The 26,290-nt window shown below is 36.8% G+C and overlaps 1 protein-coding gene across 7 annotated transcripts in view; it reads left to right on the forward strand.

The window, feature by feature from the left end:
* usp54.L (ubiquitin specific peptidase 54 L homeolog) overlaps nucleotides 1-26,290 on the forward strand; it is a 77,081-nt gene that overhangs the window by 28,508 nt on the left and 22,283 nt on the right. For 4 of the 7 annotated variants that reach the window (XM_018225425.2, XM_018225429.2, XM_041568849.1 and 1 more), the window contains exons 1-8: nucleotides 165-287; nucleotides 5,280-6,518; nucleotides 13,607-13,699; nucleotides 21,107-21,241; nucleotides 24,314-24,427; nucleotides 24,526-24,608; nucleotides 25,053-25,158; nucleotides 25,387-25,533. In XM_018225425.2, coding sequence (XP_018080914.1) covers nucleotides 6,369-6,518; nucleotides 13,607-13,699; nucleotides 21,107-21,241; nucleotides 24,314-24,427; nucleotides 24,526-24,608; nucleotides 25,053-25,158; nucleotides 25,387-25,533 — 828 coding nt within the window. In that variant the 5' untranslated portion in view covers nucleotides 165-287; nucleotides 5,280-6,368. Of the gene's footprint in view, nucleotides 1-156; nucleotides 298-5,279; nucleotides 6,519-7,827; nucleotides 7,976-13,606; nucleotides 13,700-21,106; nucleotides 21,242-24,313; nucleotides 24,428-24,525; nucleotides 24,609-25,052; nucleotides 25,159-25,386; nucleotides 25,534-26,290 lie in introns of those variants that run through there. The other 3 variants (XM_018225427.2, XM_018225426.2, XM_018225430.2) reach the window with 3 other exon arrangements.

Genomic DNA, 26,290 nt, shown 5'->3' on the forward strand with positions numbered 1-26,290 from the left:
ATTTTAGATCAGCAGACGGTTATTGTGCTGAACTCTGATTGTCACCGACTAGGGTTTGAAAAGAATAATGACCGCCTGAGTGATTTACTTCCCTTAGTGTTGATGCAGCATGTTTCCCATGCCTCCTCCCCCAGCAATATTGCTTCCAATCAGGTAGGGAAGGAATGTGAACTGAGAGAGGATTGTCTTCATTGTAAATAGGCAGGGGGAGGAAGAAGGATGGTGGAAGCCTGCTAACTCTCCTACCAAGTCCTGGAGAAGGTTGGAAATGTATCATCCACATGCAAGTATGACACAGTATGTTTGAATTTGTATAAAGTTGTTGTATTAACACTTGCTCTTTCACTAATGTTCATGACTGTTTTGGTTGTTTTCAAATTTGCACATTATTTAATTTAGTGTTTATGCTTCCTTGTAATCTCCATACATGTAACTGCTGAACTTCTCTGTGGAATTTGTTTATTCATAAAGGAGAAACATATTTAACATTGAGCTTGCATGCCTGAATTCATGTTTTAACTATACTTAAGCTATGTTGATAAAGATGCGTGCTTGTCATGCCAATTTGAATGGAATGGACTATTGAATATTATTTAACTTGCAACCCCTTGAAAGAATTTTTAAAGTAAACATAAGTGAAAAAATACACCTGTTTGAAATGCATTTATTTTTTTTATTGCCAGACAGAAGAATAATGCATGCTTCTCTTCATTGCAATCCAGTTAAAATTCAATTAGTAAAAGTCTCTCTCCGAGACTTCTTTAGCCTGCCAGGGCTCTGCTTTCGAGGTCTTTTGTATGTCAAGGGCTAAGTATAAGTTTGGGTTGTTTTAACATGGGTGGTTTCACCAGATGTAGAAAATGAGCATGTCAATCTTATTTCTAGATCTTATTTCCATATTCAGGTTAAAGCATAGAGGGTGCAGATCTAATCCCTAGACTACACTTTTGATGATCTTCAGCCTTTGATGTTTGTAATGCTGTTACATTATACTTGTGCTGTATATCTGGTTTATTTCCTGACCATACTATTCTGTTATACTGCATTAACTACTAATACTACGTTGTTAACTTCAAAGAGGCTTGAAAGACATTTATTATGTAGTGAGTGTGTGTGATGCAAGGACACAAATGCATGTTTATTTGATTATTTGTTTTTATTCTGTGAATTATGGGAGAACCTATTCTATAGGGTTTGTCTATGACAAGAGAATGTTAAAGTTTATGCTTCCTTCATTTTAACAAGCTATGCTTATAAAATTAAATGTCATTGTTTTAGTTGGCATATAAAAAGGGATTGTATTGTCGGAACTCTGACCCAAATTGCTGCCTATTATGAAAGTGAAGTAGTTATTGGCAGGGGTGTAGTTGTGTTTATGCTGCATGCACAAGAAAAAAGAAAAATTAAGAAAAAGGCTGCTCAACAACAAATCTTTGCTGATTAACATATTTCTCTGTTCGCTTCCCCCCCCCCCCCCCATTTATGATGTTTTTGATTCTGAATTATATTCTGCATAATGAGACTAAATGATTCCCTGTGTTGCAAAATGCCTTTGTTTAAAAGACTGAAGCCCTAATGATGTGAAAGATACAGAGGTCAGTGCATTTCAGCACTTCCTCCCCAGCAGAGAGGTTAATTAATAGTCCGTGCCCCTTAGTTTCTTCCTCTTTTGAATCAGAAAACATGGGGGTGTGAATAGTTTGACCATTAAGTAGAGGTCATAACTGTCGGTTGTGGAACTCATAAGTAAATCACTAAAATGAACATAATTGTCTTTATCCAATTCAGACTCTTTCGTTTCTTTTATGTTTAAAATGTTGCACTTTCTGCCTTTAAGAACAGATAAACAGTCAACATGGAACTCATAAGTAAATCACTAAAATGAACATAATGCTCATTATCCAAATCAGACTCTTTTATTTCTTTTATGTTTAAAATGTTGCACTTTCTGCATTTAAGAACAGATAAACAGTCAACCTTTCCATATCTGTCTTTTAGTATTTATAGAGCAGGCTGTAGCATGGGCCATGTTGTAGTTTACTAATTATCATTGCTGGGCACTGTCTGAAAGAAGTTTGTATGTTCTCCCTATGTCTGTAGAATGATTATTAGAACTAGACCAAGGTATTAAAGGAGACGTATTGTGTGAAAAACAAGAGTGCGTTCTACTCTTAAACATGGAAGGAATGTGCTTAAAAAGTAGTGTTTCTGGCTGATTCATTGAATTTTTTTTGCAAAAACACTACTATTCCTGCCCCTCAGTTCCACTTGTTGCTGCCTCCTTTCCCAGTCTGTGCAAGGGAGTGGACCATGCTCAGCACACTGCACTGTAGGATAGGAACTTACATAGTTAATAAGTTTGAAGTGACGTGAAAATAATTAATGCATCCCCGAGATAAGTGTGATAAATTAAGCAAGGGGAATACAGTCCTCTTGCATTTTTTATAGTATTTACAGCTAAATGCTTTATCATTTTTAAATCGAATTTGTGTTATTTTTTAAAATGCATTTTTATGTATATTCTTTTTGTTTGGTTATTTGTCAGGCAACTTTTCAGCGACTTTCTATGTTTCCTTTTATATCCCAATAACAAATGGTTGATTGACTGACTGCTGCAAAAATTGGCCATAGTATGAATGTTATAGGAATCTCTACTGAGCCAGGGGCAGATGATGAAAAATTTCTGTTAAAGCACTGTGCAAAGTAAACAATAATAAATATGTTTTATAATGCATACAGAGTAATAAGTAATCTTACATATTTTTAGATAATTGTGTGATAAATATTGCTTGGGGTTTTCAGCAAGTTGTATAGGGTTTATCCTTATCATTTATTAAGGTTGCATTTCTGACCAATCAACAGCCACTTAAATAATATTAAGTTTCAATTGGCAACATCTGGCTTTCTAACAGCTTTAGGCTAGTCATGCACACTCTAATGTATTGGGATGTGTATTGTATATGACAAGCCTGACTATCGATAGATTATGGAGTTTAGAAAGTTTCATCTACCGATGCACCATGTTAGCCAGGTTATGGTGCATTGGCAGATGAAGAATTGAAGATGGGCTGGTGTAGAGGGTATGTGATCAGCTCATGTATGGACTCCCTTTAAAACATACCACACTTTTACTAGAAGGCATTTCTTCAGGAATGCTAAAGTATGTTATGACCCTCTGCACTGTAGCTAATAATGTTTAATTTTATGGTACTTTCACCTCCTGTGTCTCAGTCCCATTTCCTGTGATAGGGGCATTCTATGTAATCACAGCAGGTGCAGGGAGTTACACAGCTACTTTAAATTCCATGTATCAGACAACCCCGTGATTTAACAGTGTTTGAATTTAACAGGGCTGTGGGGTCCATATATAAATCGTTCGACTCCGACTTCTCATTTTATGGTAGCTGAAACTCCTCTGTTTTAAAGGGGCAGTAGCACCAAAAACTGAAAGTGTATCAAAGTAATTAAAATATATGTATATATATTTATATGTACTGTTACTCTGCACTGGTGTGTTTGCTTCAGAAAGACTACTATAGTTTATATAAACAAGCTGCCTTGTAGAATTGGGGGAAGCTCTTCAAGCTGACCCCAACGTTATTAATAGGGAAAAAATCTAAATATATAGGAAGGCCGGTATTTTTTTCCAAAAAAGGTGGCAACCCTACACATAACAGATATGCCCTGTCCAATGTTTTTATCTGTTATTTGTTATGTAACCTATGAAAACACACCGCTTTTACCAGTGCATGCTAACAGCATATTATATGTTACGCTTCCATATTTTGGTGTTACTGTTCCTTTAATATAATAATGTATTTTCCATGTTATGTACACAACATACATTTTATCACTACCAATGCTCCAAAATATGAACAGCATCCTTTGGTTATTCTAATAAAAATCAAAGTTAAACTACATAAGCGAAAAAAAAATTGGAAAACCTAAAACAACTTATATATTAATTGAACCTGACATATGGCTGCATATAGCTGTAGAATAGTTGTTAAATACCATCCAAAATCAACTAAATTATTGTTCTTAGAAACAGAATTGGTTCTGCCATTTCCTCCTTCATAGAAGTGATTGCTAGGGGACATGATTACACTTAAGAAAGTACGTAATAGAACATTATAGACATATAGCAGGGGACCTTTTTACCCATAAAGAAGATCACCGCACCAGAGGCCACCCCTTTAGACTAGAAGAAAAGAACTTTCATTTGAAGCAACGTAGGGGTTTCTTCACAGCGAGGACAGTGAGTTTGTGGAATGCACTGCTGGGTGATGTTGTGATGGCTGATTCAGTTAATGCCTTTAAGAATGGCTTGGATGATTTCTTGGACAGACATAATATCAAAGGCTATTGTGATATGAAACACTATAGTTAGTATAGATATGGGTATATATAATTCATGTGAAAGTATGGAGGGGTTTATATATGGATGCTGGGTTTTCATTTGGAGGGGTTGATCTTGATGTAACAATGTAATTATGTATATATTTTTATAAAAAAAATTGTTTACACTTATGTAAGGAAAACTAGTTATCAAAGGTAATACAGACTGAAATTATATATATATATATATATATATATATATATATATATATATATATACTTTAAAATATATCATACAATAAAGAGGATATATATAACAAGGGAAAGTTGTGCTCACCACTAATTTTTAAAACCATTAAGCGGGGGTGCAATGAGGCTGTGACCACAAAATACATATAGACACATTCAAGAGTCCTCTGCACTCAACCCATTATCAATATATTTAAGACTTACATATATTTATAATGGGTTGTATCTCTCTCTCTCTCTCTCTCTCTCTCTCTCTCTCTCTCTCTCTCTCTCTCTCTCTCTCTCTCTCTCTCTCTCTCTCTCTCTCTCTCTCTCTCTCTCTCTCTCTCTCTCTCTCTCTCTCTCTCTCTCTCTCTCTCTCTCTCTCTCTCTCTCTCTCTCTCTCTCTCTCTCTCTCTCTCTCTCTCTCTCTCTCTCTATATATATATATATATATATATATATATATATATATATATAGCGACATTATTAAATGATCCTCTTCTAATCATGCTAGCCACTAATTTAATTTAAGATGTAGTAGTAATTTAGGTCAGCAGGGTTGTTACGCTGGTTATTTAGGTCACTTGTTCATGATTCTTTTAACTAAATTGCAGACTCAGATGCTAATGCTTTTGTATTTTCAACTGAAATTTTACTTTGTATGTTATTCTCCCATACTAAATTGCCCTTCTGTGTTTTTTTTTAACTAGGTTTCTGAAATCTTCAAGAAGCCTCTTAAAAGAGTGAAACATTGTTCAAGTTAAATAAAAAAACCTTTTTCTTTCAATATAAAGGGATCAGTACAATAACACAGAGATTTTCACAGGGGAACCAAACTACTTCCCACACCACAAAACCCACAATCATGGGGTTTGAAGTTAACAATTATTCAGTCATTAAATTTGGTGAAATATATATTTTAATGGCCTTGAATACATAAAAAGAAGGAAACAATTTTTTAGGCTTTATATAAAAGAGTTTTAAAATGGTCTTCCTGAATGAGCTTTCTATCTTTGGATCCGTGTTTTTAACCTGCCACCACTTCCCATGCTTGTTTTTTTCTATTTTGTTTTCTCTTGTCTGAGTCTGAGTTCTCTTTGTGAGGTGAGGCTTCAAGACTTGGCAGAACTCCATCAAACAATGCGGAATGGTAATTAAGTGACGTATTACTTCCCAATTCTCACCTCTTATAAAGCTTCCTGGGATTTTTAGTCATTAACAGACAAAGTTTGGATGTTCAAAGCAGAGGAACGTGGATATATCAAAGCCTTTAACAGGATCGTATTCAGGATAGCAAACAAAATAGAAGATTCCTGCAATATCGTGCTGTAACCTGCCCTTGTTGAAGTTGCTTTTTCTACTCCTCCTTTGCAATCCACAGGGGGGTACCCAGTCATGTGAGAAGTGCTGTTACTGTGTGTGGGTTGTGGCCACTTTGTTTTTTTTCCCTTCACTTGCTTGATCTGTGTAGAATTGCTGTGCGACATCATCCCATGGAAGGACTGAAACTGGGAAAGAACAGTATTTCGGCTGCTTTCGGCACTACTTGACCTTAAATATCTTGTAACTGACAAAACCTACAGTATTTAAATTTCAATGGATATCTCTGCATGAAGGATTTTTTTAAATAAATATTCTGCTAAGAACACAGATATTTCTTCTTCAGTTCAGATATTTTTATTCTTGCATCAGCATCAGGATTCGCTGTCTATGCTGTTGTTCCGGAGGAATTTGTACCAGGATTTAAACAAAGCCAGCTGAAAACACATCTTATTTCTGTTCATATTTTGACTGTATCAATGATGTCCTGGAAGAGAAATTATTTTGCTACAGGTCGAGGAGGAGTTCAGGAGATGTTTACTCCACGTAATTCAATATCCATTGCTCCTAGCAAAGGCCTGATTAATGAGCCAGGACAAAATAGCTGCTTCCTAAACAGTGCACTGCAGGTAAGGTCTATGCCATTAAACACAGAACTAACCTAATTCACAGCATTATTCCCTTGTTCCTGTTCTGTTAACCCTGAGGTGCTAGCTTACTTGCCCCAATTCCTCTGCAGTGATATTTGTGGTGTTGCTCTGTTGTTTAGCAAAACTAAATTTTTTTTAACTCATTTGATTTTATGGGTGAGTTTCCAGACTGTCCTTTAAAAGAGCAATGGGTAAAAACATTTAAGATGAAGAGGGTGTTTGTGTGTATCTGTGTACAGGTATGGGACCTATTATCCAGAATGCTCGGGACCTGGGTATTTCCAGATAACGGGTCTTTCCGTAATTTGGATCTTCATAGCTTAAGTCTACCAGAAAATCATATAAACATTAAATAAACCCAATAGGCTGATTTTGGAACTTTCTGGATAATGGGTATAATGCTAACTAGCTTGTAGTTATACAATAGTAACAATGTAAAACCTCTTATGTTAAATGTGGGGTTGTTTACATTTTATTTCCCCACGGGCAGAAAGTTTCATCATTTGCCAGTTAGCTCTACATATATGACACTAAAGAATAACATGCTGCCTCCGTTAATGAATATATTTTTTCTTTGTGATAATTTGTTTATTAAAACAAGCCCTTAATGGACACTAAAAGGGGTCACTTAACGACCACAAGTATAGTGTGCAAAGTGCCATTTTGGACATAAATCAGCATGTTTTTTTTTACCCAAAATGCAGCATTCTTTCTCATAATTCCAATGTAATTGCAGCCTCTTAGGGAGTTGTGCCCGAAGTAGTTGTGCCCCATGCTTCACTACAAATGCGGTTGTGCGTGCATGTGGTTGCAATTTGATGCAAGTTGAGGCTAGCATTTACAGAGTTGGGGTTTTGTCTGTTTTCATATGATTCTTTGAGTGCAGGTCTGCCGTGCCTATTGACACAACCTGCTGTGGGAACCCTGGAATTATCACCACGTTCTTAAGGGTGGCTGTAGCTCCAGGGTCCATTTGTATCAATAGGTGCATGTGTGTAAATCAGTAAAAGAAGCAGAATGTACACAATGGACAACAATAGTGTCTATTATAGTGCAACCTCACTTGCAGCTGCATTTGTAAATTACCCTTTTAAAGGAGAAGGAAAGTGTAAATCACTGGGGGGGGGGGTGCCAAATGTTTGTCACCCCCCCCCAATGATTGTAATCGTTTACATGATACCCCAGCCTTTGCTCCTGATTGCAGAAAACTGCACTGGCCTGGGTTACTTCTTAGTAAGCACCACAGAGTGATCCTTCTTCCCCTCCTTCTTTCTTCAATGCCAGGGGCAGATGCATGGGCAGAAAAGTGAAAAGGTTGGCTTGTATGTTAAAGTTCTGCCCTTTACTCTACTGCGCATGCGCACCTGTGCAATGAGAGAAGAAACCGGTCCATGATCCATGCTCCATGATGCTTGCTGAGAAGAAACCGGTATCATGTAAGTTATTACAATCACCGGGGGTGCCTATAATTTCTCATCCCCCCCCCCCAGTGATTTACTCTTTTCTTCTCCTTTCAGCTTTCCTTTTAATTTGAAATAAAATATTATATGCATATAGTAAAAAAAACTTTGGGTTTAAAAAAAAAAAAAGAAAAAATTAATTACTCTTGCGTATGGTTTTATGGACTCGCACAGACAGTTGTCTGTAAACACAGTAGCTAAGTAACGTTTATCTGACTGCTTCTGACGTGCTCCGGCTGTTCTTATTTAGACTTTAAAGGAACAGTGTACACAATATACACCCTTTTTCATCATGATCAAAATAAACAGGGTTTCTGCTACTGGCACCCTACAATCCAGATGGAGAAGCTTTTGATGTGGTTGGAGAGGGGGGAGGGGGCTCTTTACTGGGGCATTTAAAAAAAATGGGGAGTTTCCTTAAACCCATATTTTTGCATAATCCTTGCTAAATGCCACAGTCTTTAGCTTGGCTGGATCCTTATTACTAAAGTAGGTTGTATCTAATTGACCTAACTTATTATATAATTGTGAAACTCATATTTTGGCAGTAGAGATGAGTGAAATGGTTCAGTAAGTTTTTGGCAGTAGAGATGAGTGAAATGGTTCAGTAAATTTTGAAGTCATACAGATTTTGGTGAGTTGATTGCTGTAAAAAGATTCACTAGGTGCTAGAAACCAGAATACCAGATTATGGGGGCTTCTTCACAGATATTAGAATTTGGTAAATGTTCCTTCCTCTCAGCAACACTTGACATGAAAGTCTAGGTGTTAAATACGACAATATGGATTACAGAGTTTGAGAAAGACTAGAAAGACTGACAAAGATCAACTGTGTAGTTTTCTTTTATTTCACCTTGTGCTGATTGCCATGCCTTTTAATTTATTATAAAAGAGGCCTAAAGGTTTAAAAATAAAAACAGGTTTAAATAAACAGTTTAAAAATAAAAACTGGGTAAATAGATAGGATGTGCAAAATAAAAAAAATGTTTCTTATATAGTAAGGCAAAAATGTAATGTATAAAGGCTGGAATGGCTGGATGTCTAACATAAGGGCTTTAGCACACGGGCAGATTCAGGGAGTCGCCTGGCGACTAATCGCCTCTTCTTTGGGGCAACAATCTCCCCGAACTGCCTTCTCCCTGCCTTCCGCCAGCTAAAATGAAAAATTGCCTGCGGCGCTTCGATTTCCGAAGTTGTCCGAAGTTTCCTTGTGAGGCAACTTCGGAAATTCAGTTCAGGGAAGAAGAGGGGATTAGTTGCCAGGCGACTTAATTTACCTGAATCTGCCCGTGTTCTAATGCCCTAATAGCCAGAACACTACTTCCTGTTTTTCGGCTCTCTTGGTTTACACTAACTGGCTACCTGGCAGTAGCCAATCAGAGACTTGAGGGGGGGCACATGGGTCATATCTGTTGCTTTTGAATCCGAGCTGAATGCTGAGAATCAATTGCAAACTCACTGAACAGATATGTGGCCCCCCTTCAAGTCGCCGACTAGCTCAGAGTTAGAGAACTGCAAAGCAGGAAGTATTGTTCTGGTTATTATGTTATGCATCCAGTCACTCCAGCCCTTTATACATTACATTTTTGGCTAACTAACTATATTAGAAACATTTTTTATTTTGCACAGCCTATCTATTTACCCAGTTTTTATTTTTATACTGAACTGTTCCTTTAAGGTCTGTCTGATTACTACAAGCATTTTGAAGGTTTCACTGTTGGACCAAGTGTCTGGCAAAGAGAACTGCTCATCTCTAGTTGCAAATGTTTTGCTGTAAAAGTTTTAACAGTGGTTTTAAATGTTATTATTTTAGTAAATAGCTACTGATATTCCCTCTTCTGTCCTAGTTTGCAACATAGCATAGTAAAGACTGCACAGAAAGCAGTTCCTGGATAGTATTTCATAGATAATCAGCGGTGGAGTCTGAAAGCCTGTAATTTTAGGCTTGGCTCCTCAGAAACCTAACTTACTGGAATTACCAGATAGTATATTCTTTAGTAGCTGATTTCTTTCTGTGCCAAGCCTGTGTTTATGTCCCCACTTAAAGTGTATTATTGTAAAAGTTATTTAAATATGAAATACCAGACAATAACATTCTGTGACAATTTATTTTCATATTTTGGAGTTATTGTTTAGTTTTTTATTCACCAGCTCTTTGGTTGGAATTTCAGCAGCTATCTGGTTGCTAGGGTCCAATTAACAACCAGGCTGTGGCTTCAGACAGTAAATACAGTATGAATAGTGTGGCCGTGAACAGAAACATAAGTAATAAAAAGTAGCCAAAAAATTGTACATTCAAAGAGCAATAGTTTTTTGGCTGACTGTGTCAGCGACCTCCATCTGAAAGCTAGACAGAAGTAGACAAACATTTTAAAAACTTTACAAAATATAGATCAACTGAAAAGTTTCTAAAATTAGGTCATTCTATAAAATACTAAAAGTTAACTGAAAGGGGTAAACTACCCATTCAACTGAGCCACATGTGACATTCACTATTGCAGAGGGCTCTTCTGCACCCTTTTTAGACTGTAATGACATTACAGGCAGGGTGTCACTACAGGGGAAGCAGACCCTGCGGCTAAAGGGGTGCCCAGGGGATATAGGGGCCCCCATGAGGCCCAAATAATGAGCAATTTCAACAAATATTGGTAAAAAAAGGACAGCCTCTGGATATGTTGGGGGCCATAAAATTTTGCTGTGGGGCCCAGTAGCATCTAGTTACGCCACTGGTAAATAAAGTTGTCATACAAGAAAAGTCATTCCAGTATTGAAAGAGCTTAACCTCTTCTCGGCAGAAAATCAGTTATAAACGGTGAGTTCTGATGTCATTTCTGTCACATGACTCGCTGAAATTTGTGTATTATAATAAATAAAATACCCCCTGTTGCAAAATATGAGCATATTAGAAGTTATGAACATTTTTGTTAATGTATGGAAACATTGCAGTGGTATAAATTTTGATCTGCTTATTTAACAGTAAGAATGCTCCTTAGCAGGGGTAGCCAAGGCTGAATCCTGGCCTGTTGAAAAATGCAGACTGGGGATCAGCCCCTACTCACATCAGCCTTCCTCCTTGCCTATGCCCTTAACCATTGCGGAGGCCCGGGTGCGGAGGCACCCTACAACAGCTAGCACAAGGAGCTTGCCCCTAGCCTCTGTTTATGGTCAATAACTGCCCAGGGCTGCGTGTAGGTTTCTGTTGTGGCTTTTCTGAAATGGTGAGCATTAAAAAGGGCATATAAAGCCATAGAATGGAACAATATAGTATTGTGTGATAATGAATTCCAGTGGGAATGGAATTGTTATAGCTATGACACCCACAATTACATGCACCCTTTGATCACACTGTCACATTTAGATTTAATTTAGTATAATGTACTCCTGAATGTTTCCTTTTGTTATGAATGTCCACCTGTTTTTAACCTGTCATCAGTAGGAATGGGCGAATTTCATTTTCTTTTGAATGTCCAACTGTTTTTAACCTGTTATCAGTAGGGATGGGCAACATTTCGCCGAAGGCGAATTTTTGACGAAACGGGTCAAATTCGCCCATCCCTAGTTATCAGCAAGTCCCTATTGTGAAAATAAGTACTTTTGACAATAGAGACATGTAAAAAATCGCTTAAAATACTTATTTTGGCAATAGGGACTTGTTGAAGACAGAGTGACACACAGTTTGATGCATAGGATTACACAACTATGTGACATGTAGAGTCTCCAAATGAGCCTTGTAAATACATATTCCATATCATATGTATATCGACTATTGCAAAAACATACTTCCTGTTTATGTGTGGTTACATTTTCCAAATAAATAAGTGGACCCCAGAAAAGCATATATTTGTAGCAAGTAAACATGCTCCCGAATCCAAAATGGGTAAATATGTCTTTGTACTTTAAACTGCAAAGCAGTGCTAAGCTAGAGTGCTCAGATAAGTTCTAACGTTTACCCCATCATATTTCCCACATAAAACATCCTAAATATGAATTTTAAAAAATCCAGTAATACCAATAAAACCAACGAATTTTAATGCCTAGTTAGATTCTCTTGTGACCTGCAGGTGGCAACTTTGAAAATGTGCTATTGATGGAATGGGTAATGTCAGCCTGGCTTATTTATCACTTTACAGAATGCTCACTGTGCATGCATACATACTACTCGGATGTCACTGAATGATCACTGCACACAGCACACAGGGAAATTGTAAAAAATGCCATATAATGATACAAGTGCAGGGGTGGTGTCCAAAACCAGGGAACTCCTGGAACATCTGTGGCAGGTGTGAACCTGTAGGGTTTCCAGACAAGGGGTCTTTCAGTAATCTATGTTACTTTAATTAAAATATTTAAACAATAAAATATCAAATAAGTATTGTTTTGCCAACAACATGGATTTATACATCTTGGTTAACATTAAAAAACTGTTTTATTATTACAGAGAGACAGAAATCATTTTAAAAATAATGATTGTTTGCTTAAAAAGGACTGCTTAAAAATGTAATTCCTGAATTTTTTAGATTTCTGGATAATGGGTTTCTGGATTATAGGTCCAGTTATTGTAACATATAAAGTTATTTGAACAAATTGCATGTTAAATAATGAATATACTACTTTGAGTAACTACAGAGTTTCAGTCACAGGTAACTTCACTTAGTTACAAAAGTGCTTACCTTGAACACCTCCTGACCAATGAAAGCTAGGCCTGCCACCTTTTGAAATTGCTGCATCTGGGCAAGTGGTGGGGCAATGACATAGCGGAGGACCATTGATGAATTGGTTGGAGGGCAAATTACATCACTGGTTAGGGGCTATGATGTGTTAATCAGTAAATTGATGACCACCGTGCTATTTACTTCAGAGTCCTGTCCAGATTTCCTAATTGGAAATCTAGACAGGCAGTTTTCACCTGGGCAGCCCTTTCAAAATCTGAGCTGTCCATGTGAAAACTATACAAGTGGTAACCCTAATGAAAGCATTGGTTCTTTATTTAAAAATACCTCAAGGTTAAAATACCTCATGGTTTAAATTAAGAACATCCTCAAGTACACAACCTATGTTCTGTGAGCATGTCTGACAAGAGATTATACTCCTACAACAGAGAAAACATTAAGCTTCTGGAAAATAGAACCAAGTTCCAGGCCTTTTACCAGCAAACGGTGCTTTACTTTTTTTTGTTATTTACCCTTTTGCAAAATGAAAGATTAATTTTCCTGTCTCTGGTGTTTCAGTCTGGCAGCTCAGTAATCCAGGTGCAAATTCTGAACTGTTACAATTCGCTACATTAGTTGATACATTTCTCAGCAGCATCTGTGGAATATTAGCAACTATTGTATTGTATTGTAACTTTACACTCAATATTAGAAACACAATTACAAAATAGAAAGTAATTGAAAAAAAGTCTTTATTTCTGGTGAATTATCTGAAACCAACTGAACTGAAAAAAAGTGTTGGAAAGGGTGAACACCATTGTAAACAAATGGAGCAGAACAACAGAGGAAGCAAACCTGCATTTTTTTCTTTAATTCTCTCAAAACTACAGTTAAACATTTTTGTATGAACGTCACTGTTTTCAAATGTTTCATTTATCTCTCTTGTGTTTATCCACAGGTGTTATGGCACCTAGACATTTTCCGCCGGAGCTTCCGACAGCTTACAACACACAAATGTATGGGAGACTCCTGTATATTTTGTGCACTGAAGGTAGGACAAGTGTGAAATATGCCATAATAGATGTGGGGGGGGGGAAGAAGTAAGACAAACTGCCTCGGTATCTGTTTAGAGACAGTATTTAAAAACTGCCTGCCAATATAAAATGTTGAAAATAAAACTGCCAGTACTATAAATTAATCATAGGCTTTCCTTTGGTTTGACTGACAATTTAATTGCAATGTAAACATTTGATATGTATGGCATCAACCTTGCACAAACAAAGCCTACTGTTACTTTAGTGTGGTGACCAATTTATTTTTGTTTTATTCTACTAGATTAATGTTTTAACTGGATCTTTTGTCTGTGGGTAATAGTAGAGGGAACGATCTTTCCTGTGTTTATGCATAACTCGATTTATATATCCATGGTAACATCTTTCTGGGGCATACCACAGGTGACTGACTTTGTTTTGTATTTAAGCACAATTTTTCTCTTTTTATAAACTGGTGATAATGTTCACTTATTCTTCCCTCAGTATTCTACAACAGTGCTGTCCAGCTTTATCCTTGTAGTGAGCCAATTATCCATTGTACAGCATGGTCACAGGGCAGTTTATAATCAAATGGTATCATACAAAAGCATGTAACCAGCCCATGAGCCTCCAGTTGGATAGGCTTTTTGCATAGGTATCACATGGCTCTTGCCACAAAAGAATTTTAATTAATTAATCCTATAAACGAATGAATGAAATTGCACTGATTCATACGATAATTACAGGAAGTTACTGACATGCTTCTGAGGGCTTTGATATTAAACAATATCAATCAAATTGCCCTTTGTGTCTTGTCCAAAGTTTTCTACTTATCACAATAGTGAAATTTTAACCCAATTCTTTCAGATAGAGATTCACTGAGATATTTTGCAAGATAATTGCTTTGATACTGAATTTCTGTCTAGAATCGCAGCCATTAAATGAGCCTGGACTGCCACGTTTTGTTGTTCGGCAGTATAAATAAGTGTAATTTTTACAAAATTGACTCTTATCCAAAATGACACTTATTTTTTCAATACAATACAAATATCAAGGCAAGGCAATTTACATTGGGGTGGCAAAAGCTATGCACCACCAAGTGATTATATTTACTTACCTGACACCCGGTGCTTCTATCAGTGGAAAACTGCACCGGCCCAGGGTTCTTCCAGCGAGCACAACAAAGCAATCCTCTTCCTTCTTCTAAGGTTTTCAAATTTCCCCAGGGCAGACGCATGCGCAGTAGAACGAAATAGCCAGCTTTTTCCGCTGAAGTTCTCTTTTCACTCTACTGCTTATACGCTGGCGCAAGAAGACTGAGGAAGCAGGAAGAGGCTTTGTCTGTGGTGCTTACTGGAAGAACCCCAGAACAATGCAGTTTTCTGCTGATAGGAGCACCGGCCTGGGGTGTCGGGTAAGTAAATATAATCACTAGGGGGGTGCATAACTTTTGGCACCCCCAAATGTAATTTGCTATGTGTTCTCCTTTAAAGATCTAGACAACTGAAAGCAACATTTCTTGCATACAAGAAATCCTTCTTGTTGTTTTTGCTATTTTTTCTATTAGTTACAGAAGGTATGCTAGAAGTCAAAATTGTATCTTTTTTAAAGAATAGCAGTTAGTCCTCTAGTTGTTAATACTAATTCACATTTGACTTGTGCTAAATCTAGGATTTACTTTCACACTTGTGTGACCCTGAAAGAAGTAGCAGCTTTATCATATTTTATGACAATACACCACCACAACACTAAGGGGCCCATTCACTAAGCTCGAGTGAAGGAATAGAGGAAAATAGAGGAAAAATAGTTCGAATTTCAAATGTTTTTTTTGGCTACTTCGACCATCGAATTGGCTACTTCGACCTTCGACTACGACCTTTGACTTCGAATCGAACGATTCAAATTAAAAATCGTTCGAATATTCTACCATTCGATAATCCTTCGATCGATGGATTAAAATCCTTCGAATCCTTCGCTCGATGGATTAAAATCCTTCGAAACGTTCGATTAGAAGGATTTAATCGTTTGATTGAACAATTATTCCTTCGATCGTTCGATCGAATGAATTGCGCTAAATCCTTCTACTTCGATATTCGAAGTCGAAGGATTTAAATTCGGCAGTCGAATATTGAGGGTTAATTAACCCTCGATATTCGACCCTAGGCCCCAATGTGTTGTAAAATTTTCCAGAGGGTTTTTCTATTTGAAAACTATTGCAGCTGAATAATGGTGTCACTTGAAATATTATACCAGGTTCCTTTGCCATAAAAACAAAAGATTTTTGATTCATATAATCAAACAGAATTACTTTTGGATGGCCCATCTCTAGTGTTAGTTGAGTGGAAACAATTTACACAAAATAGATGATTCTAAACATTTATTAATGCACCTGCAATATACAAAGAACATATTCAACCAGTTTGAATTGAGTGCACCACACTAAACATGGAGATAATAAAATAAAGCAGAGAACTGTCACTCAGACTGAATATTATAAGAAAGTATGGACAAGGTTACAAGGGGTTGGCAGAAGAGTCAGGGTGCAAAGGTTAAGGGGGTGCCAGGCATATATCTCTTCCATCCACGTACCCCTAGTCCGGGCTGTCTTCGCACACTGAACATCATATGTGCACTCTCTGGCACCCCAGCATGACGACAACAGATCTTCCCGGATGTTGACACGAGCAAAAAAAAAAAAAATCATCAAAGATTGCACAGAAGGATTCTTCAATTTGTTTTGAAAGAACCTTAACTGACTGTCATAAGACTGTGCATAAGCTTTTGTACAAATTGACCCTGTCTGACATGTTTTATATGTTTGTAATCTGCATCTGTATTACATTTTACCTTCATTTAGAGCTGAAATGTCTTCATATAGGTACTTAGTGCATTAACCAAGCAGATGTATATACATCTTGCTAAATGTTTTTAAAATTTAATAGAAACAATTACTACTGAGAGATGTGTGTGCGTAACCCACTTTAGTAAATTAAAGATGCCCATGCAACAAGAAGGCACTGCTTGAAGAAGTTTTGCATCCAATTCAGCAATATTTGATATTTTGTTTACTAATAGCAGTATACAGGGGTGCTACTACCATGAGGCAAGGTGAAAATCTTGCCTTGATGATCATCTTTAAAAGAGAAGGAAAGCTCTAGAAGCTCTCTTATTTGTTTAGAATAGCAGCGGCAGTATTAGCTTGGTGTGACCACTTCCTGCCTGAGTCTTTCCCTGCTCACTTATAGCTTTGGGCTCAGATTACAGCAGAGAAGGGAGGGGGTGGAAAGGAACAAACTGAGCATGCTCACACCAGGGGCAAGGAGGTTTAAGCTGAAGGCAGGAAGTCTGATACAGAAGCCCATGTGTACACAATAGAAGGAAAGAAATGCTGTGTTTCTTTTGACAGAGGACTCAGAGCAGCTCTACTTTGAGGGTTTACTGGTATATTTAGGTGGACCTTTCTGCTAAGGCTTACTTAGTTTTAACCTTTTCTTCTCCTTTAAGTATTACTGAACCAGTGCTGAGCTGACCAGCAAAGACAACAAACAAAACATAGTTTTATATAGATATATAAAAAGTAGTTTTATATATAGAATAATGTACTCCTTTTGTAAAATATAAATATTAAAAATCACAGTGTTAAGGCATCCGGCCACTCTGAAGTGACATCTAATAAATAATCTTAAAGGGATACTGTCATGGGAAAAAAAAAATTTTTCAAAATGAATCAGTTAATAGTGCTACTCCAGCAGATTTCTGCACTGAAATCCATTTCTCAAAAGAGCAAACAGATTTTTTTATATTCAATTTTGAAATCTGACATGGGGCTAGACATTTTGTCAATTTCCCAGCTGCCCCTGGTCATGTGACTTGTGCCTGCACTTTAGGAGAGAAATGCTTTTTGGCAGGCTGATGTTTTTCCTTCTCAATGTAACTGAATTTGTCTCAGTGGGACATGGGTTTTTACTATTGAGTGTTGTTCTTAGATCTACCAGGCAGCTGTTATCTTGTGTTAGGGAGTTGCTATCTGGTTACCTTCCCATTGTTCTTTTGTTTGGCTGCTGGGGAAGGGAGGGGGTGATATCACTCCAACTTGCAGTACAGCAGTAAAGAGTGATTGAAGTTTATCAGAATCTGTTTGCTCTTTTGAGAAATGGATTTCAGTGCAGAATTCTGCTGGAGCAGCACTATTAACTGATTCATTTTGAAAAAAATTTTTTTTCCCATGACAGTATCCCTATATTTGTATTATAATTACTTCGCAACTGTGTTATATTGTGAGACACTGACCTATTTAATTTGAATGATGTATAGTGTTGTTATAAATAGTTTGAAGGTATTAAAATGCTAGAAAAGAGAAAATGCCAATACAATAAGTAATAATTTATAAAGCAACCTCTGTGATCTTCCTTAGGAAGTGTAATTGGCAGCATAAGTACTGAGCTATCTATTCACTTAACAATGCAAATATAATTTGCAATAATAAACTGCTACACCTGCCTGAATTCCTGACTAGTCAATACATCTCAGTGTTTAAACATGCAAGCATGGTATGGAATGTTATTCATCAAGCTGAGATCCTTCATTACTTTTCAATGAGGCTGCCTTAAAGACACTTAATTCAACTGTAACAGACCGTAAATAAACAGCTCCAATTATATTAAAGGGAAACAAAATCCCCAAGATAAATTTGATTAGATCAGATATTTATATGGCACAAGACCGCTCTGTTGCATTTCATGGATAGCAGCTCTGTGCCATATAAAAAAATTTAATTAACAATTAAAGCAGTTTAAAATGCTGTCTGTGGCTTTATACTATTGAGAGCATAGACATGTAAGAACATTCTGCTTTGTCTACCTGGATTTCATCATGGAAGAAAAAACTAATTCATTGGCAATGTCTTAGCCTCCTGTGAACTTTTTGCTTCAATTGCAAAAAGGGTATTTAAAGGAATGTGTCATAATTACCTGGGATAGGCATGTTAAAGGGGTTGTTCACCTTAAAATGGACTGAAGAGTGTGATATTCTGAAACAACCTGCAATTGGTCTTCCTTATTATTATTTGTGTTTTTTGAATTATTTAGTTTCTTGTTCGACTCTCCAGTTTAGAACTTCATGCCTTCATCTGGTTGCTAAGGTCTAAATTACCCTAGCAATCAGGCATTGCTTTGAATGAGAATATGGAATATGAACAGAAGAGGAACTGAATAGAAGGATAAATAATAAAAAGTAATAATAGCTTTTTTTCTGCCGGGGTCAGCGGCTCCCATTTGAAAGCTGGAAAGAATCAGAAGAAAAGGCAAATAATTCAAAAACTATACAAAATAAAAAATAAAGACCATCTGAAAAGTTGTCTAAGAAGTGTCTTTATTCATGTGTATTCTCTTTTATGAATTGATATGATTCTTTGAGTAAATAGAGGTTTATTACTTAGAGTGTCATATGGCGATTTAATATATAATACAAAAATCTGTATGTGCACACAACCTAATATTATATTTATTTATATATCACACATTTATTCCAGAGAATTTCTTCATTAAGAAGCTCTTAGTCACTGCATTTCTATTCTCCTCCCAGCTGTTGCAATAAAACATGAGGCACTGGATAAAAAGGATGGTTGTGCTTAATCATAATTATAATGTATCCATATGTTCTCTAATCCGGTACAATGTGTATCATTTCTCATACCATCAAAAAATTAATGAGGATTAGGCCAGGCCCAGTGTACTTTGCAGCCTGCTAATAATGTTGTGGAGACAAAGATAAATACCTGTGTGTATGGGTACATCTACGCGCGCACACACTCACATTTACTTCTGTGTGTTTCTTTTCTATAAAGAAAAGGGTGTGACAAATATTTTTTGCCATGCCTTTTTCTTTTTAGAAAAGAAAATAAATATGAAAGTAAATGTATACATAGATGTGTATACATTCTATACTGTATACTATTCTAAAAAGAATAAGGCGTGACAAAAAATAGGATTTTAGCCATGCCTTTTTCTTTAGAATAGAATATATATATAATGTGTGTGTGTGTGTGTGTGTATACCGTATATAATGTATGTGTGTGTATGTATGTATATATATATATATATATATATATATATATATATATATATATATATATATATATATATAAACACGAAAGTAGAATATCTTAACTAATGCTCCATATAAACACAAGCAGGAACTGGTCTTTAAAGCCACATAACCTTAGACTATATACAGTGCATCATGTGCAAAGGGCTTAAAGCGGCCATACATAAGCAATAAAAGTTGCCTACAGACCAAGTCAGCAGCATATTGGCCGATGTATGGACCCTCTATTGTTGTGATCTGATTGTTGGGTCCTAGGACCAGCCCTAGGATGAGCCAATATCACTCGTATATCAGTGAAATATTAGCGTATTTGGGGAGATCACCAAATGAGCGGCTCTTTTAATGTATGGTCAGATTAACTCTGATTAACTCAATGCTACAGAAATAATAAGACTGTAACTGTACTTGTCTCTGAGATTGTTCAGAAGGTCCCAGTCCCTGTGTCCAGGGACCCTGCACATACTCTGTGGTTCTGTAATTCTTTAGGAGTATAGTGTGGACCTAATCACATCAAGAAGTTATTTAGTCCCAAAAGACCTCACCACAAAGGCATTTTGATCTCTTGAGGTCTATTAAGTACAAATCAATTGGAAAGGCACATTTCAGAATGAAGAATTACCCCAATTGCTTTTTTGATACTTCTTGGGGGAATATGAACATCTGTTGGAGCAGGTAGAAACAGTCTACAGTTTTGGCCTGCTGTAGTCTAAACTTGTTTAAACTGGCCAGTCTGGTCATCTATTTGAGGCCTCATACAACAGTTAAAGAACTGTGATGCAATTGATCTAAAATTGTTTGGCCACTACAGAAAACTAGGCTGATACGTGGCCTAGATCCGTATAAATGTATGGGGCGTAGCTGACCTAGAAGAATATTGCTCTTTACTACTGCATAGGAATCTGCTGGAACTGCCTAAAGGTTAACCACATTAGAGTGATCCTTATCAGGGGGCATTTAACCTACCATTTTTGAGCTAAGAATCTAGAGGGAATCACAAAAACGGTTTAGACAAACTGTAGTCATGCATGGTGTTTGGTGTGTGATCACACAGGAAACAGTTAGGGGTGCCAGATATATTATTGTAGATATATTATTGTATTATTATTGTATTGCAAACATAACATTCCCTTTTCCCAAAAGCCAAAGACTTGCTCAGATACTTTTAACTAATTTGGTAGAAATTAAAGATATGGTTTATGCCTTTTATTACTTTGCGTTATGCTTTTTTTATTAATTCGCCTATTTATGTATAAGAAAAAAAATACTCCAGCTTGTTTGTGAAAGTTGTTTTGAGGTTTTTTTTAATCTTTTTAATCCTTCAGGGAATCTTCAACCAGTTTCAGTGTAGCAGTGAGAAGGTGTTACCATCAGATACTTTACGTTGTGCTCTTGCTAAAACATTTCAAGATGAGCAGCGGTTTCAGTTGGGCATCATGGACGACGCAGCAGAATGCTTTGTGAGTACTGGATGCAATTTTATTGTTTTGACCACATTTTTTTGATTTGGAAATTGAGGAATTTATTGGCATGCATTTTGAAATGTGCTGAAGCTTATGGCCCATTACCACAACAGATAGCTTTGGAATTTTGAACAGCCTTATGTAACTCTTCATGAAATACATGGATAGATCAGGGACCCAAGATGTCAGTCCCGATCAAGGCTTAAATGTAAATGTTGTCTTCATAATTCACAATGTTCTTATACATACCTTCCTTATATTGTCTGTGTAAAAGCCAACAGTTCTGAAGCAGTTTTACATAATATGCAATGTTAGTAGACATCTGTGTAAACTACAGAATGTTTATCTGCACAATCAGTGTTTGGGAACCAATGGCGTAAAATTGGATCCTCTAACAATACAGTACATTTACAAGCAAATGCAGTAAAAGGTCTAAAAAAAATTCTGACTGCAGTAGACCATTGAGTGTTACCTGCTAATACAATTCCAGTGGCTGATCAATTTGTGCTCTGTTCTGAATGTACTTGTTTACTTTATAAATTTACAAGCAATGATGGGAACATGGGCATAACATTTATTTTTTCCATTTCATTATTTTCTGTAAAAAAAAATTCTTGCATTTCTTTTTACATTTCTCTTTCCCCCTCTTTTGTTCTGTTCTTCACTCTCAAATCCCTTTTCTCTATGTTCCCCATGAGTTCTGCATAGTGTGCAGGATTACAGAGAGGAGTATATATTGGGCACAGCTTAAGTAGGCAGTAGAGAGTTTCAGGAAGCAGAGATAGAGAATGCAAGTCAGGGAAGAGAAGGATGGAGAGACTATGGAGGCAGAGACCGCAGATATCCGTTAGAGATGGTGGCAGAGAAGTTGGAGGGGTTGGGAGTGTGAGAAAGCACTTATCTATCACTTGCTGCATATATGTGCTTACAAGCCTTTGTGGGTGGTGAAGGATGCCCAAGTTGTGCAGAAGAAGTGACCATGTAAGGTAGTTTATTGAGATTGCAGGATGCAAAATGGCATCAAGCCATGGCCATTCAACTTTTCTGCAAGCAAGTTACTAAACAATGCAACAGCATGGAAAGAGTTTAGTAACAAAGCCATTGTGCATAGATAGTGGCACAGAGCCCTGTAACTACCCACTGCCCTGTATAAGGAAATAATTGCTTATTCTGACTTTATAAAGTGACCGAGATAAGCTGTGAAATCAATGTAATTTGGTGGCAGTAACACTGCATTTCCTATTATACTCCGAAAGCATTTGGTGGCAGTTACACTGTCTTTCCCATTATACTCCTAAAGCATACCAAATCAACAAAATAGTAGGCACTAGAGAGGCTTACTGTCTAAAATATGTGTTCATAATAAATTTATTATAAAAATGAATATTAACTTGTATTTGTAAAGTAACAGCACATTCCACAGAGCTATACAAGGATTTTGGTTAAAACTGTGGGGCATGTTTACTAACATTGGAGATAAATATTTCCAGAGATCTCCAGAGATGTTGCCCATGGAAACCAATCAGCTATTGGATTTAATCAGTGACCTACAAGTTAGAAAACAAAAGCAAAGATCCGATTGGTTGCTATGGGCAACATCTCCGGAGATCTCTGGAGATACCGTATTTATCTTCAGTGTTTGCAAACATGCGCGTAAGCATGATGGCAAAAGGTTTGTTTATTACAGCAGATGAAGTGAATAAAACCTGCCACCTTTCACTTCAATTGAAAATGCCTCATAGAGCGTCTTTGGGCTTAAAAACACCAGAACCAGTGCTAACAATTGTCCCTGGGCTAAAATAGCACCAGTACTAATATGCCAGGTCTCTCATATGCCTGCAATACAGATTGACAGATGTCCTATATTGGTGTATATTAATAGTATACATCAGTATATTCCCCTTGTTATCTACCACTTGTATATACACAGCACATACAGAGAATTAATTGTGATGTAGATTAATTATCAGTTGATAAGTACTTTTAAGGTTTATAAATGTATACTTGTGAATTGTAGCTGTTTTATTGAAGTTATAAAAAAAAGATTTTAAAAAGCTCCTTGGTATTTATTTTTTTCCTATGTTGTTTTCTACATCTTCCTCTTGGTTTGTGGGAAATAGTCGGTATATTAGTAAGTATTTTTAGGTTCCCGCTCACATGGAACGAAATAATTAGGGTGATTAATGCAGATTTAATTTATTAAAAAGCATGGTACTCACAGTTCTGATTATGAGAAAAAATTAAGGGGTCTATTTATCATGCTGTGTAAAAAGTGGATTGAAGTATAAACTGTGATGTTGCTCATAGCAACCAATCCGATCTCTGCTTTTGTTTTCTAACTGTTTCTCATTGCTGATTGGTTGCTCTGGGCAACATTACTGGTAATGCTTCACTCCACTTTTTATACAAAATGATAAATAGGCCCCTAAGTGTATTTATTGTGAAACATGGTTTCAGTGCGCTTAGGGTTAGTTCACACAGGAGATTTGGGGAGATTTTTGAGCGATAATCTCCCTGAACTGCCTCAGCGTGTCTTCCCATAGGCTATAATGAAAAGTCTCCTGCGCTAAAGCAGGCTTTGCCGCGTGTGCTTAGTGCCGGCGACTTTTCATTATAGTCTACGGGAAGACACGCTGAGGCAGTTCGGGGAGATTGTCGCTCAGAAGACGAGGCGATTAGTCATAGGCGACAAAATCTCCCCGAATCTCCTCGTGTGAGCTAACCCTAAGAGGGTTATGTAATAAAAGGCGTAGCAGCCAGTCAGCAGGTAGTATTTACTGTTTACCTGTTAAAAAGGAAACCTTTTGGTTGCTATGGGTTACTGTTCCTTGGCAAACTAGGTTCTTGTATATAATAATATTCTTACTATTATGCAAGCACTTCATCCACATCACCAGGAAAAGTAAAAATAAAAATCTCAATAAATTTTAAAAATACACAGGACACTAATGTGGTGTTGGCTATATGGGTATAGTCTTATAGCTGATCCCTTTAATTACTAATATGAGTGTGACATATGGTATGTAAAAAAAGGTATTTAAGAAACTGGGTGCAATTCTTTTTTGGCAGGAAAATTTATTAATTCGCCTTCACATTCACATCGCAGACGAGTCCAAAGAAGATATCTGTACTGCCCAGCACTGCATCTCCCACCAGAAGTTTGCCATGACATTGTTTGAGCAGGTACATTCTAGTTTTGTGCTTAACCAAGGGAAAAACAAACTAAGCACTATTGTTCTCTGTATATCTGAACCCATTTCTGTTACTTCTTACTGTTGCAGTGTGTTTGTACAAGCTGTGGTGCCACTTCTGACCCCCTGCCTTTTATTCAGATGGTTCATTATATATCTACTACTGCACTCTGGTAAGCTTGGTTATTTTATCGCATACAACTGTACTTGTTTGTTTTATGTAGATCTTTGGCATATTCTGTATCTAAGATGGTCACATCGCTTTGCAGAATTCATTGTTGCATTCAAGGGCATATGTTGGCAGATAATATCTTCATTAAATTGATTAGTTCTTTATGAAATACTGTGTTTTCATATATTTTGAATGTTTAAAATAATAAAATATATGTCCCATTTTGAACATTTCAGTGTAGGGCCCTGCATAAATAGGTGGCTTTTTATGTAATTAGCATCATGCAAAGATAATATATGTGATATTGCATCCATGAATAAAAAAAAATGGAAAATTATACCTACAACATATATATTTACTGTAGCACTCCTTCTGAAAACATATCACCTAAATAACAGTCTAAATGCAGTCATTGTAACATATTTTTCCTTACCTTTTGAAACAGCAATCAGGCAATCTGTATGCTGGAGAGAAGAGAAAAACCCACCCCTGATATGTTTGGGGAACTGCTGCAAAAAGCCAGTACAATGGGAGACCTAAGAAACTGCCCGGTATGTTAGCTACTAGATTCAAGGAAACGCCTTGTTTTTTATTAATCTGAAAATGATTAAAATGGATTCACAAAAAATAGGCATTGTTTAAATTTACCTTTAAAAATTAAAGCTAGAGTTTAAAATTAAAGTGTAATCCAAAATGATCTGATATTAAAATGTTTTAAATTCATGATTAATGTGTGTACTGTATTTTGTCTAGCGAAAAGTTTTTCTTTGAATTTTCAGAGTAATTGTGGTGAAAAAATCAGAATTCGGCGAGTGCTTATGAATGCCCCTCAAATCATCACTATTGGGCTGGTGTGGGACTCGGATCACTCGGATCTAGCTGAAGACGTTATTCACAGTCTTGGGACCTGTCTGAAGCTTGGTGATGTGAGTTTGCTATGTTGATGAGCAACCTATGGTTGTGCTGTACGTTTTGTGATATTAGTACATTGCTTTCTGTATGTATTAAATTGGGAACCCGTAGGAATGTAGCACACAGGGCATTTTTCATCCAGCATTAAACTCCTATTATTTGTCCTTCTACCAAAATCCAAGCTTTCATAGTTTTTAGTGTTTGTCTTCCCTCCTGAGCTTTTTTTATATATTTTTTTTCAACCAATCTGCTAGCCAAGCACTGGTACCTGTTATGTCCCATTACAACTAATGTTCCCCCTCTGTGGGGTACTAGTTCCTTCTTTTCTGACATTCCCTAAAATCATGTTATACTTCTACTAGGCCATTCCCCTGAGCCATAGTATTGTGTAGAAATGTCATACAAAATTTAGAAGGACAAAGGAGGGAAGAAATTTTGAGACAAAAAGAGTAGTTGGTTTTACAAGCAAAAAATCTGCTAGTTGCAAACCACTGTATAGACGCAAGGCTCAAAAGTCTCAAAAAGGGTGGGGTGACGATTAATTGCCATTAAAATAAAACCTAACTAATAAAAACATGTGTTGGATATGTTTTTTGAGACTTAAGGTCAGTCCACACAGGCAGACTCGGGGAGATTATTCGTCCCAGCGCAGTTTCCTCGTGAGGCAACTTCGGGCTACTTCAGAAAACGAATCGCCATGTGTGCATTGCCGCAGGCGATTTTCATTTTAGCTGGTGGAGGGCAGAGGGAAGGCAGTTCGGGGAGATTGTC

Source organism: Xenopus laevis, chromosome 7L, assembly GCF_017654675.1.
Source record: "Xenopus laevis strain J_2021 chromosome 7L, Xenopus_laevis_v10.1, whole genome shotgun sequence".
Taxonomy (NCBI): Eukaryota; Metazoa; Chordata; class Amphibia; order Anura; family Pipidae; genus Xenopus; species Xenopus laevis.